The sequence below is a fragment of the Mus caroli genome, chromosome 11, assembly GCF_900094665.2.
Source record: "Mus caroli chromosome 11, CAROLI_EIJ_v1.1, whole genome shotgun sequence".
Classification (NCBI taxonomy): Eukaryota; Metazoa; Chordata; class Mammalia; order Rodentia; family Muridae; genus Mus; species Mus caroli.
In genome coordinates, this window is record NC_034580.1 from 38,917,861 (window position 1) to 38,932,904 (window position 15,044).

General features: G+C 40.9%; 1 protein-coding gene across 5 annotated transcripts in view; it reads left to right on the plus strand.

Moving 5' to 3' along the window:
* Positions 1-15,044, plus strand: part of Pwwp2a (PWWP domain containing 2A) — a 40,923-nt gene that overhangs the window by 20,832 nt on the left and 5,047 nt on the right. For 2 of the 5 annotated variants that reach the window (XM_029483523.1, XM_029483524.1), the window contains one exon: positions 2,356-5,008. In XM_029483523.1, the coding sequence (XP_029339383.1) occupies positions 2,423-4,024 (1,602 nt within the window). In that variant the 5' untranslated portion in view covers positions 2,356-2,422 and the 3' untranslated portion in view covers positions 4,025-5,008. Of the gene's footprint in view, positions 1-2,355; positions 5,018-14,705; positions 14,826-15,044 lie in introns of those variants that run through there. The other 3 variants (XM_021176730.2, XM_021176729.1, XM_029483525.1) reach the window with 3 other exon arrangements.

Here is a 15,044-nt window from a genome sequence, read left to right on the forward strand (position 1 = left end):
CCCCCCCCCCCCAAAAAAAAAAAAAAAGTACTTACTGCTGTTCCAGAGGACCTGCATTTGGTTCCGTAAAGCCCACCTTAGGCTGCTTAAAACTTGCACTGCTCCAGCTCCAGGGTATCTGACACCTGTCCTCCTCAGACTCCAACAAGCAACGTGCATTGCCTCCACCCTCCAGTGAAAACAAACATAAACATTTAAAAATTCAATCTAGATGTAAGTAAAGACTAAAACTATTTCAATGAAGGAAAATGTGTGCCTAATATTTGTTGATGATTTTGTTGAGGATTACCTGAATCCATGAGCTGGGAACTAACCTTTTATTTTATACATGCAAAACTAAAATTTACACTTGGTAAGAGCTCTGAGAACTTCACTGTAGATCGACTGGGCGTGGTGGGGCATGCCTGTCATTCCAGGATTTGTGAGGCAGAGGCAGGAGGATTTGAGTTTGAGACCAACTGGTACTATACTACATAGCAGTTTCTAAGCTAGCTTAGAATACGTAGTGAAACATAATTTTAAAAAGTAAACAAAATCATTCAGATTATTATGTCTTAAATTCTCCAGCCTAAAGATTTATTAGTTTTTAGCGAGGATAATGAGAGGATCCTATCGTGTTTGTTTGTTTGTTTGTTTGTTTTGATTTTTTGAGACAGGGTTTCTCTGTATAGCCCTGCTGCCCTGGAACTCACTTTGTAGTCCAGGCTGTCCTCGAACTCAGAAATCCGCCTGCCTCTGCCTCCGGAGTGCTGGGATCCACAGCCCAGCGTTTTTTTTTTTTTTGTTTTTGATATAGAATCTTTCTCAATAGCCTTGGCTGTCCTAGAACTTGATACATAGATCAGGCTAGCCTTGAACTCACAAAAATCCTCCTGTCTCTGCCTCCTGATTTTAAGATTAAAGGCATGAGCCACCACGACTGGCTAAAGATTTATTTTTAAAAAGTTATTCTGAATCTTTTGGAGAACATTTAAGAGGACAAGAACATAAAACACAGAAACAAATGAGCAAAAAACCCAAACACTTGTTCTTTTAAAAAACTGACATATAGAAAACATTTTCTTCTAATTTACAGGGTTCTTCATGACCTGATAGTCTGCTGCTGATCATTGGTTCTCTGTAACTTTGCCTTATAAAACTGGCATTAGCATTGTCTTATGCTAGATGCTGTTGTCTCAGTGTTTTTTAAAATTTGCATGCTGACATACACTGAGATACTTGGAATATGGTTTTGGTTTTATGACAATGCAATAAAAACAGCAAATTTAACTGAAAGTTTCTTTATTTCAACCAAGTTACATTAAGCCAGTTACATTTCCAGGTTTGTCTGAGAAACAGTTCTTATTTTCTGCTCATTCTCCTTCCTACTGAAGCTGGGATCTATTTATACATGCATACTGGCTATACGACTGGTTTGAAATTGGATTACACTTGAAAATACTGCTTTTCTTTTATTCTTTTCTTTGCTTTCTCTCTTTGAGACAAGAGACCTTGGCTGTGTTGTACAAGTTGGTTTGAACTCAATCCTTTGTCACACCCTCCTGGGTAGTGCCACTGCAGATACTCGCCAGTCTGCCCAACTGAAATGATTTCTGAATGTAGTTTGTGGTTTTAAAAAGTGAAACTCAGGGACACTGAAGGGATGAGTCATCAGTTAGGAGCACAAACTGCTCTTCTGGACCTGGGTTCAGTCACCAGCACCAACATAGCAGATCACAATAATCTGTAACTCCAGTCTGGGGGATTCTCTTCTGGCTTCTGAAGATACTGTACTCATGGTATATATAGACGATATTCATAGAGCCAAAACACCAGTATATACAAAGTAATAAAAAACAAACTTTGAAACCACGCAGCTCTGCCTTGTCAGCATTGGAAATACTTTGAACATCTGAATTCTGTGCTGTTTAAACTGACCTGGAACTTTAGGTGTTCCTGCCTTAGCCTCGAGTGCAGAGATTACCAACAGGTACTACCACCCTGGCTTTTATTAAGCTTTTGAGAGGTATTATGACCAGAGGAAAATGATGACATCTAATATATGGGTGCATTTACTGGAAAATGTGCATGGTTCAGTGAGTTTAATACCACATGGCATCTCATATTAATCTGTCTGATAACAGATCCATTTTAAGTAAAGCCACTCTGGTACTGCCTAGCGTAACCATTTATTTGGGTTATTTGTAGTTTCTCTAAATGTAGAATCAAAAGAAGTGGAGAATTTTGTTACTTTGGAGACAGCAGTAGTATATTTTAGATCCTTGTATAGATGCTTATTAAGTTGTTTACATTTAAGAAGTTGAGTTACAGATATCAACTCACTAGCTTCCTTTTGTTCTTCCATTTCCTTCAAAGGTTTGGGCCCCATGGGATCCCTGTGACAGTATTTCCCAAAAGGGAATATAAGGACAAACCGGACGCCATGCAGCTCCAAAGTACCACATTCCAAGAAGGGATAGAAGTCAAGCAGGAAGTGAACGGTGCTGTTCCCGATGACCTCTCTCCAGTCCCTCCTCCTGAGCACCTGTGGACTTCTAAGCCACCTCCTCTCTTCCATGAAGGAGCACCTTATCCTCCCCCCTTGTTTATCAGGGACACATATAACCAATCAATACCTCAGCCGCCGCCTCGGAAAATTAAGCGACCCAAACGAAAAATGTACAGGGAAGAACCCACTTCAATAATGAATGCGATTAAGCTACGGCCCAGGCAAGTCCTGTGTGATAAGTGTAAAAACAGTGTTGTTGCAGAAAAGAAGGAAATTAGGAAAGGTAGCAGTGACTCTTCTAGGTATGAAGATAAAAAACGGAGAAATGACAGTGTAGCTACTGTGAACAAAAAACTGAAAACTGACCATAAAGTGGATGGGAAAAACCAAAACGAAAGCCAGAGAAGGAATGCTGTGGTGAGGGTTTCCAGTATCACTCACAGCAGGGCCAGAGTAGTCAAGGTTTCTGCTCAGGCAAATACGTCAAAAGCTCAGTTAAATACCAAGAAAGTGCTCCAGAGCAAGAACATGGATCACGCGAAAGCTCGGGAAGTATTGAAAATTGCCAAAGAAAAGGCACAGAAGAAGCAAAGTGAAACCTCCACGTCCAAAACCACCCACGCGAAAGTCCACTTCACACGCCGGTATCAGAGTCCCAGCTCAGGTTCTCTCCCACCCCGAGTGCGGTTAAAACCACAAAGGTACAGGAACGAAGAAAATGACTCTTCTCTGAAGACGGGACTGGAGAAAATTCGGAGTGGCAAACTGGCGCCTAAGCCGCAGTCTCGAAGCACCTCCACCCGCTCAGCAGGTGAGGCCCCTTCAGAAAAACAGAGTCCCTCAGAAGGCCCGGAAGAGTCCGCCAGTGAGGTTCAGGACACAAGCAGAGTGCATGTGCCTGGTGAGCAGGAGGAACTGCGGATGTTGGGCACAAAGGGCAGCAAAAGCAGCATATCTGTTTACCTGACCCTAAACCAGGAGAAATCTGACTCTTCCAGTGCTTCAGTGTGTAGCATTGATAGCATGGATGATCTGAAATCCTCCAACTCTGAGTGTAGCTCTTCTGAGAGCTTCGTTTTTCCTCCGGGCTGTATGCACGCACCTTCTGCCTCTTCCACTTCTACTTCCTTCTCTTCAAAGGAAGAGAATAGCCTCCGTAATTCTTTGAAAATGAAAATCTTTTCAAAAAATGTCTCTAAATGTATCACACCAGATGGCAGGACCATATGTGTAGGGGACATTGTTTGGGCCAAGATATATGGTTTCCCATGGTGGCCAGCCCGTATTCTTACCATCACTGTAAGCCGGAAAGATAACGGCCTTTTAGCCCGGCAGGAGGCCCGTATCTCATGGTTTGCATCTCCAACCACATCTTCCCTTGCTCTCTCACAACTCTCCCCCTTTCTAGAAAACTTTCAGTTACGGTTTAATAAGAAGAGAAAGGGTCTGTATCGCAGGGCTATCACAGAGGCTGCTAAGGCTGCTAAGCAGCTGACCCCTGAAGTGCGGGCTTTGTTGACACAATTTGAAACGTGAACATGGACAGTAAGGTAGGCCAGAACCACTAGAGCTGCTGCAGATCCCTGGCTAGTTAGGAATCATTTCCACCAGCTAGCTTGGCCAAACTGGTGAGAAATTGCACTCAGTTGGCTTTTTATACGTTATATATAGCCATTTTTACACTAAGAAGCTGAAAACTGAAAGATGTTTCAAATTTTCTCTTAAGTAGGATTTTAGGAATATTTTCCAGTTTTAAAATCTAAAACTACCCTAAGGCATAGAAGCCATAGCTTCAAATGAAACAATTTTTGCAGGGACTGTTAATTGCCATTTGTAGCTATTGTTTGTGTGTGTATGTATGTCTTGGTATGCACACCTAGACATCCATACACACACATCCACATGTATAAACTATTGTCTGTCACCATGTGACATGGGTTGCATATTTGGGATTTTAGTAAGGGCTGGAGCTTGGGGAACAGTGGATATTCAATGATTACTTGTTTTATCTAGTGAAAACTTAGACTTTCTATGCACATAAGGGTATAAAAGTTTGGTATTGGATGTTTGACACACTGAGATGCTTGCTATGACAAATTGGTATGCTTGCTGTTTAGATATAGACCAGGCTGTACACATTGCCCAGTATTTGGGATTAAAACTATTAAGACTAGACAGGTTTGGGTCAGCACTCTCTTGTCCAGTGAGGTTGTAAAACAAACTGTCAGATATTTGGTGGGAAGTTTAGATAGATTTTATTTGGGGTATATAAATAATTGAGTGAGAAGTTAGTCAGATTTCTCCTGACTGGCTGTTCCTAAAGTCTTAGGACAGACCCTAGCAATTTACACTTTGTGAATGAATGTCATGTGTAATTGTTGCATTTTGGATGTACCTAATTTGATAGTTTTTCAGAAGCATTTTCCATTTAAGGTAATCTGTTTGCAGGTCAGAAAATGAGAAATGTGATTGTATAATGCATTGAAATGTAAAAAAAAAAAGCTGTAAATAAAATCAACTAAATCCAAATTATTTGTGTGTGTTTCTCAAAAAGCTTTGAACAGTTTCGAAATAGTAGAAATTTTTCTTTGCAATAGTGATTAGAAATCATGAGAAGTTAAACATTTTTTTGTTTGCCCTGTCAGGGATGTATTGGAGAATAGATAAAATTCAAATAACAGGAGGTACAGTGAGGCTCTATAGTAATGCCATCTGGTAGAACTCTAGTTCCTATCAACTGCTCATGAATGCTTTTCATTTTTTCCCCTCAGTTTTAGCTTTGATAAATTGTCATGCTTTAAAAAATTAGGTAACTATAGTTGGTTTGCTCTCTGGTCTCCTGCCTCAGATACCACTGCTTTGTGGGCTTAGTAATCTAACTCCATATTCTACACGGTCCACCTGTCCCTAAGATGTGATTTTTTAAGAGTCTCACTATGTCACTTTGGCTGGCCAGGCTGATTTCAAGCTCAGAGCCTTGCCTGCTTCTTGCCTCCTGAGTGCCCGCAGAGGCAAGGTGATCTCGAGAATTAAGTTGCTTCCAAGCCTTCTGTTTTCTTAAATTTGATATAGTTTCAGTTGGTACTTACATGAGATAGAAAAAGGTAAACTTTTATGGATTTCTAAAATAATCCAGTGTGAGATATGTTAGTTACTACATAATAACAAAGAGAATGAAATTTGGAAATGAACTTCCTTAAGCTGGATACCTGATTATTTCTGGGAAAGAAAATAGAATTTCTTCTGGGGAACTTAGTCAATGCTTTTTGATTTTAATAAACACACAAAGAAAAAGATACATATTCTTTCCTGCAAACAGAAACTAATCTGATTATGACAGTCTGAAAGCTCAGTGTGATGAAGGGTTTATGAGGGAAATATCCCTAGGTTTTCTGAGTAACTGTTTTAGATTAGAGTACTTGTTTGTTTACCTTTGAAAAACTGATTTATGCAAGAGTCATCTAAAAAGCAATTTGAAGTGTGTGATCTGGGCTGTTGTAGTTGTGACTTTGAAAGTGGGTGTTGCTAATACAGTCAGACGCTTTGGCAGTGTATCTTTATGGCATAAACCATTTGTCCTGTTTCAGAAGCTACATAGGAAAATAAAATCTGTGATTGTGGAGTATATAAATAACATTCAGCCAGGAGTGATGGCGTGTTCTAGTGATCCTATCATTTGAGAGGTGACTTAGAGATTGACCAGGGCACATAATGAATTCTTGTCCAGAAAATAAACAAAGGTATATTTGGCTCTGTGTGCTGGTACATGCCTTTAGCCTTAGCATGTTCTCTGAGATTGAGGCCGATCTGATCTATGGAATCCTATCTAGACCAGCCAGGGCCACATAGTGAGATACTATTTTTAAAGATATCCCAGTAGAATTTTCCAAGCAAGGTGACCGTTTGATATCTACTGTAACAGAGTTTTCTCTGAGAAGGTAAAAGGTACTCTATGTACGATAATAAACCAAATGGACTTTTTTCTTCTTGTTTGGTTTGGTTTCTCTTTTCAGAGAGAATTTACTTAGACAAATTTCCAATATAAGAAAAGTAGCTAAAAGACAAGGATGAGCAAGGGCAGAAACCAAATAAGAAAGTTGTCAGGATGCCGTCTTTAGAGATTTAAAGCCTCATGTTTCCTTCTTCATTTTGTAGAGCTTAGAAATCAGCTGTTTTCGATTCTAGTTTATTCCCACAGAACAGAAGACCTGTAAAGGATTCGCTATCTAAAGTCAGATTTAATGGTGTGTCCCCAAGTGTTTTGTTTCCAGTATAGCAGTCTGGCCTACCTACAGTCCACCTCAGCTTCTGATCTTTCTGCCTCCACCTCTCATGCAGGGATTCCACCACACCCAGTTTCTATGATGATGAGGACCGAATCAAGGCTTTTTTCATTTTAGCCAGGCATTCTATTAACAGATTTTTATCTATCCCTGTTTCCTCCTAAGTGGTTTTGATATTTTTGTTTTTATTGTTTTGTTTTATTTTCAGTTTTTTTGTTTTGTTTTGTTTTTTGTTGTTTTTGTTTTTCGAGACAGGGTTTCTCTGTGTAACCCTGGCTGTCCTGGAACTCACTTTGTAGACCAGGCTGGCTTTGAACTCAGAAATCCGCCTGCCTCTGCCTCCCGAGTTCTGGGATTAAAGGCGTGTGCCACCACGCCCAGCCTTTTTTCAGTTTTTGGAGCAGGATCTTCCTTTATAGCCCAGGCTGATCTTGAGCTCTTCTGTGCTAGTATTACAGGCATACACCAACACATATGGCTGGAAACAAAATGTTAATGGTTGTTATTATTGTAGCTTAGTACTATGTGGGGCAAGAACTAAGCAGGAATTTTTCTGAAGACATTGTAGGCAGACAACATAGAATTGATACTTAAATCAGCTTAGATCCATCTAGGGTATGGAGTTTATTCAACTAAGAGAGGCTGTTACTATCCAAAGTTGGTTATTGAAGGAAACATGTTCAGACATTTGGGAAGTGGCCAGTTTTCCTTTATACTGAATGACTGAATTGAGAATCAGAAAATCAGAAATTTATAGTATACGTTTAGTTAGGTCTTCCCCCCCCCCCCCCCATTTAAGTTGTGAATGTTCTGTAGTTTGGACTGACAGTCTAGTGCCATACTGACATATCTAGAAAGCTTGTAATGAAGGTTTTAGTTCAAAGGCTTATGTTCACTGATGGTTTCAAATAGGGAATTGACCCGTTAGTGATGGTCATTTTCTAAGGAGGGACAAATTCAGTTTTTGCTTTGGGGCTGTGCTAATAGCTATTAACACTTTAATATAAAAATCTGGAGTTGAGAGCTAAGGCTGGGCTGGAGCCGTTCCATTCCGTGCCAGGAGAGTGAGCGGCCAATCTTTGTTTCTACTTTCCCCTGGTTCTGACTTGAAAGGTGCTGAGTGCGCTTCCGCAGGGTGTGGACATTTCTGTACTCAGCCTTCATCTAGCCACGGTTGCACAGTGGTAAATGATTTATTAGAGCTTTTGCAGAGTATCTGGGTTTTATTTTTGCCATAATAATTAATACTAAGTTTAATCTACCCTCAAAGGGGACACTATTGAGTTTGGCTCTGTGGTGCTGGCTGTTGTAGCACACCCCGCTGTGATATTCAGAAGAACGTCACTCCTTTACTTTCCCTGTGTCTTCAGTTAAAAACAAACAACATTATCTTTGTCGTAGTAAAGTAAATTGTAATTTTATGCATGCTTAAATAGACATGGCCTAACATTTAACCATTTTGGGGGCGTATTTGCTTTTTAGAGGATTTTGTTGTATGGGTCAGGCTGGCTGGACATGTAGTAATCCTTCTGTCTCAGCCCCTTAGTATTGGGATCATAGCCATGTGCCACCATAACTAGTTTAAAGCTTTGCCTTAAAAAAAAAATAGATAGGGGCTGGAGAAATGGCTCAGTGGTTAAGAGCACTGACTGCTCTTCCAGAGGTCCTGAGTTCAATTTTCAGCAACCACAGGGTGGCTCACAACCATCTGTAACAGGATCCCATGCCCTCTTCTGGTGTGTCTGAAGACAGCTACAGCGTACTCACAATCAATCAATCAATGTTTTTAAAAAAACAGACAGGGTCACACTATGTAGCCTTGATATGTAGACCAGGCTGAACCTTGCCTACTATCTTAAAATCAATTTTAATTGTACAATTAAAAAAAACCTGATGTGTTTGTGTGTGTGTGTGTGTACACATGCGTGCTCTCGTGCCCTCATGTACAAATGCCTTCAGAAGCTAAAAGATGGGATTAGATTCCCTGAAGCTGGCATTGTAGGTCATTGAGAGCCACCTGATGTAGGTGCTGCAAATAAGAACCGCAAGCTTTTGGAACTCTGAGCCATCTCTGCAGCCCCCAGTTGTACATTTTAAAGGTGTTCAGTCTGTTTTAAGTCTGTTTGTACTGTACCGCTGTCTATCTGTAATATGGGTGCTTTGCTTTGCTTTGCTTCCCGCTCCCCCATTGGTTTTATGAAACTAGGTCACTCTAACCCAGTCTGGTTTCTAGCCCAGGACAATCTTGTTTTAGCCTCCCAAATGCTGGGATTACAAAAGTGACTTATAATCAGTGTTTTTAATAGAGTTTTAAATTTGCTGACAATTGGAGCCAGCAATATTTGCTTCCAGGATTCCTCGCTATGTACCTGCAGTCCTGTATGGAGAGATACTCTAGATAACAGCACTAACAGTGTTTTATACTCAAGAACTACAGCTGCCCGGCCGCCTCGTAGTAAAAGGTGTAGGTGAATTAATTTGACAACGTTGAGTACAACAATCTTTCAATGGTAGTAATTGCTTGGATAATTTTTTTTGTGTGAATAAAGGAGACATTTTAATAAGTTTGATAATAATGGAGGCTGGACAGATGGGTCAGCAGATGAAAGTACAAACTGTACTGTACCCAGCATCCACTTCAGCAGCAGCTCACAACAGCCTGTCCAGGGGATTGGCCTCTGAAGCGTGAGGACTGTAGACCTGCAGCACTGTGCCCAGCTCTAAAGGCGCAGTGTAAAGACAATCTTCACAGTGTTCTGTGAAAAGGAAGATCAACCAGGAAGGTCAGCGCTGGGTAAATAGGTTTGAGACCAGCTTGGGCTACATGGATCCTCTCTTAAAAAGGAGGGAAACCCTCATAATTTTTATACTGGTATCCATGTCTACAAGGAAAGGAACGCCAAGTCCTTCATGGCTAAAGTATTAGTGCCACCCTCCCACCCGGTATGCTTGTATGTATAAGTGTGCATGTTATGTATAAATATGTTCGAGTCTTGCTGCTGTTTGAGACTAGGTCTCATGTAGCCTAGGCTGGCTTCAAACTTGACATCCTCTTGTCTCTGCCTCTCTCCGTCTCCTGTCATCTGCCCCTGTAGGCCTGGAGTGTGGCTTTTATGGGTAGGCTTTCTTAGAAAAGAAAAGACTCATGCTGGGCAGTGGGGGCTCATGATTTTAACCCAGATCACAGGAAGCAGAGCCAGATGGTTACCCTGTTCTACAGATGGCATTCTAGGATGGCCAGGGATACAGAGGGAAGGGATCAAAATTATAATGCAGAGTAAATTTTATCGAGGGTGTCCTTTCAAACTGTTCAAGGTATTTTGCATTCATTTGTGTCTCTTGTTTAAACTCGCATGTAAGATTTTTTTTAGAAGCTGGTGTGGAGGATCCTGATCTGAGGCTAGCCCAGGGTGTACAGTGAGACTGACTCACTTCATATTCCCTCGTAAAGCCAAACCAAACCAAATTAAACCAAACCAAACCGTTGAAAGCCTGAGGAACATAGTTTCCTATGGAAAAATGAAATGGAAATTTTGGTTGCATAAAGAGACTGTTTATGTGGGAAGGTAAGAGTGCCATCCAGGTCAGAGTACAGGAGAAAGTAGTATTAGCAGTGATACAGGGGAATTTGGGCATTAGCAGTTTTACATAAGCCATGTTTAACAGCAGGCTTTTATCAAGCAGAGAGTATTTTTTTTCCAACGTTTTAGGCATGTGTTTGTAAGTATGAGCTCTTGATTCACATGCCCTGGCCTGACTGATGTGCTCCTTAGAAGCAGTGTGACCGGGGGCTGGAGAGATGGCTCAGTGGTTAAGAGCACTGACTGCTCTTCCAGAGGTCCTGAGCAATTCCCAGCAACCACATGGTGGCTCACAGCCATCTGTAATGAGATCTGATGCCATCTTCTGATGTGTCTGAGGATAGCTACAGTGTACTTTGAGATAATAAATAAATCTTAAAAAAAAAAAAAAAAGAAGCAGTATGATCTCAGGTAGGTTGATAACCTCATGCTATCCTGCGAAATGGAGAGGAGGATAGAGCTGCCTCAGGGCAAATTTTAAAGCAATAGAAAAATGCCTGCTTGGCACAAGGCCTGTGTAAATACTGCTCATTATTACCAGCTACTTATGTGTTGCAGAGAAACCCCATTTTATTTTTGGCACTATCTATTAAACAGTATGTACTTAGCATAAATGAAAAGTTCTAAGTTTCTGTAATAGCACTATTAGCTACAAATATCTAGAGGTAGCATACTCTTCTTGGGAGTTTGGGTGGCCTCTGTTTTGTTTTGAGATTGGCCTTGAACTGTTGGTCCTGCTTTTAACCTCACTGACTTCTGAAATTAGCAGTTTTTGCCACCATGTTTAGGTAAACTGGCTGGTTTTTAGCTGGCATATATAGAGTCTAACTATTGGAGGTGATGGGAATTATGTTCTGGGAGATAAAAGCCATGATTAAAGTTTACTATAGTTTCATATTTAACATACTTAAAGGACTACCTAGTACTCTTCATTTTGCTCATAGCAAGTATAGGCATACGTAGAAATGTTCATCTAGAGATGGTGAAGTGGGTAAAGGAGCCTGCTGCGAAGCCTGACATTCTGAGTTTGCTCCCTGGGGACAGACAATGTAGAAGGAGAGAAGTGACAACTTTAAATTGTCCTCTGATCTCCATACATAGGCACACAAAAGAAAACAAATGAGGACAACTGATGCAGGCATGTTGTCAGTCACCACCTCCAAATCTGCATATTCCAAATCCTTTTCAGAGCTCGGAGGAGAATCTGAGCTTGGGTCTCTACAGCAGAATCCTGTTAGGAGAGCCTTACAAGGGAGCTATAAGCTTGTCATCTTTTAAGTACGTTGGCCAGTTTACACAGCTTCTGTATGTTCTTGGGCTTTGACATTTCAGCAAGTGGTCAAGAGTGAAATCTGTTTGCACATGTATTGATGGGAGACTTGGGAAAATACTTGGCTTTAATCTGTATGTGTGGTCTTATTTCCCAGAAGATAGTCGTTGTTACCAACATGGCTCATTTTGAGATGCTGTTGGTTACAACTGTATGGCCAGTCCCTCTTCCTCCACTTTTATTTTTTAGTAAGGGATCTGTCTAGGAGTGGCACTGTCCAAGTATCCTGGGAAGAACTGTGTGTGGTAAGTCTAAAGCTCAGACAGGTAATCAGTAACTGCTTAGAACCCAGACTGTCTCTATAAAAGACTTCACCTCTGCATTTCCTTCTTGCTCACATCACATCATACGCATTGGAATTTATGAGTCTTTAGTGGAATCATAAGTCCATGCATATAGTCAGAATCTTTCACTTTTTCATTCAGGGCTTTGCACTGTTTCATCCTTTCATTGGCTCTACCAGATTATGTGCTACCCTCTTCTGATTGGCCCCTGATCTTTGCTGCTTGTAGGAGAGCACCATTGTCACACTGAGGCTTTATCTTAGAGGACAAATAACTTCACTGAGCTTGAGATTGATGCCTTTTTTTTTTTTTAAGATTTATTTATTAGTATAAGTTCACTGTAGCTGTCTTCAAACGCACCAGAAGAGGGTATCAGATCTCATTATGGGTGGTTGTGAGCCACCATGTGGTTGCTGGGATTTGAACATGTCAGGCAGGGTCCTTAGCTCTTCATAGAGGACATTCTGCATTGGGTAGGGGCCAGGGATAAGTTTCCACAGAAAAATGTGGAGACCCTGAAAATGCTGAGTGGAAGCTCATCTTCAGCATTGGCACCAAGCTCCAGTCAGGCTTTGTATGGAACTGACAGGCTGAGGTTTTATGTAGCATTTTAAGAGTTGTAGTGGAGAAAATGAGCAGGAAAGGTGAGCTCATTCCAGACCTTTTTTTTTTTAGACCTCTTTTTAAAGTACAGTTATTTGGGGCTGGAGAGATAGCTTAGTATGGTTAAGGGCTCTTGTTACTCTTGTAGATGACCTGGGTTTGGTTTCCAGCACCCCTGTGTAACTCCAGTTCTAGGGGATCTAATACTGCCTTCTGATTTCTATGGGCACCAGGCAGTCATATGGTGCACATATGTGCAGGCACAGTACTCATCACAAAAATTTTTGAGTTTGTACATGTATACAATCTATCTTGATCTTATTCGTTTCCTTCTCCCCCACAACTGCTTTCAGATTCATCCAGCAACTTCGTGTCCTCTTTTTAAATTTTATTTTTTATTATAGCCTTTGGTGTTCACTCACTGGGTTGTGATTGACAGCATGATTGACCTACCTGAGTTTAGCATGGTGGTGCATACCTTTAATTCCTGTACTTGTGAGGCAGAAACAGTCACATCTGAGTTCTGAGCAAGTCTCGTCTACATAGCAAGTTCCAGAATAGTCAAAATCACATAGAGACCTGTCTCAAGAAACAGACACAGGAAGAAAAACGAAAACTGACGAACTCCCTCAGCCCCTCTCCATTCATTGTCCATAGCTGTCAGAGTGGAGGGTGGAGGCTGTTAGGGAAGCTGGATGGAAGTTCCCCAAGCAACCTCTAGTGCACTGGCTCCTTTTCTCTCCTGTGTGGCTGTAGCTGCCTCCACTAACAATACACTTAGATTCCTGTGCAAAACCTTACTACTGAACCTCATTTTTAAAGAGCTATTTTCTTTAAACTAGAATTTAGAAGTGATTGTGTTTATAATGTCAGGATAGCTTACTTTAAAAGTTTTATTTACTACTCTACTGCTTCTGATTGGTATTTTAATTAATTTATTAAGATAAGGCCTTAAAATGTAGCTCTGTCTGTCTGTCTTACAACTCACTATGTAGACCAAGCTTGCTGGGAATGCAGAAATCTATCTGTCCTGTGCTTCTGCTGAGACTAAAGGCTATGTATAGCCATGACCTGCCTGATTGTGATTTGTTTTGTTTTGTTTTGTTTTGTCTATGTAGACCTGGATGTCGTGGAACTCACTTTGAAGATCAGACTGTCCTTGAACTCAGAGATCCGTTTGCCTCTGCCTCCTGAGTGCTGAGATTAAAGGTGTGCCACCACCAGTGCCTGGCAATTGCTGGATTGGTGATCCCAGAGCTGGCTGTGCTGATAAGAGAATTGTTTATATTAAAACTAGGGCAGTATGTATGCAGCCAAATATGTTTAAAAATAAAACTTGCTATATGGAAGATGTCCTGGCTCATGCCTGTAATCCTAGCACCCAGAAAACCAAGGTAGGAGCTTAAGGCTTAGGCTGGTTTACAGGGAGTTCTAGACCAGCCCTATGCTGTGGTTTAAGACCCTGCCTCAAGAGCAGAACAAGGACACTTTTAAAATAGTTTTTCAGTTGAATTATGCTCAGTTTTTCAGTTAAATTATGTCGCTAGAACCTGAAGCTCCATCACTCAGAAACAAAGGGCTTTTGATGGTCTTTGACCTCCTGAATGATGTGATCTGGGTGAGGTGAAAACTTTAGCCCTCTGGACCATCTTGATCAGGTTAGTAAAGTAGCTAGTGTTAGATGGTAACTTTTTTTTTTTTAATATTCTTCCATTTTTCTTTTTCTTTTTCTTCTCTCTCTCTCTCTCTCTCTCTCTCTCTCTCTCTCTCTCTCCCTCTCTCCCTCTCTCTCTTTCTTTTTCTTTTTTTGCTCAGGGACATAAAATGTGAATTAACACTTCCTCTTTCATTTGTAGGCTTATTGGAGGGCAGGCACCTTGCCAGGTTACATACTGCATCTCATGGAATGTACACATAAGGATGCCCTATCTTGCCCATTGTTGAGGTACCCACAAGGCTTTCAAAGGCTCTCCGTTATCAAAACTGAAGCTGGCAAATTACCTAGAATAAACTCTAGGAAAATTCAAAATAATTTTGGTCTTATTTTTAAAAAATACTTTTTTTTCTAGTTAAGATGGATTAAAAAGAACTCAACAGTCTGCTCTATTTTTGTTAACTTGGTTTTTTCTACCATAGGTCTCAACAAATGGCAGCTATTACATCAGACAGTGACGAGTCCTGCTGCTCCCTTACAGTGTCTGACAGACCACTGTGGATTCAGACTGGGAGCATTGAAGTTAACAGTGAAGCGGGCAGGTCTGTCTGTCTTAAGCCCTGCCACAAAATGACAAGGGCACATCATCACTTAACCATCCCTGAAGTAGACTAGGCTAGCCTTCAGAAGACTCATTAGTTTTCATTGACCTTGGTAGTTGGGAATGCTTCCTGTAGGTAATTATTTCCAGGAACTGAAAATTTTTCTAGAGTAGAGCCTCCTGCTAGTGTCTGTATTGAGAGCAGACTTGTGGTGAGTCA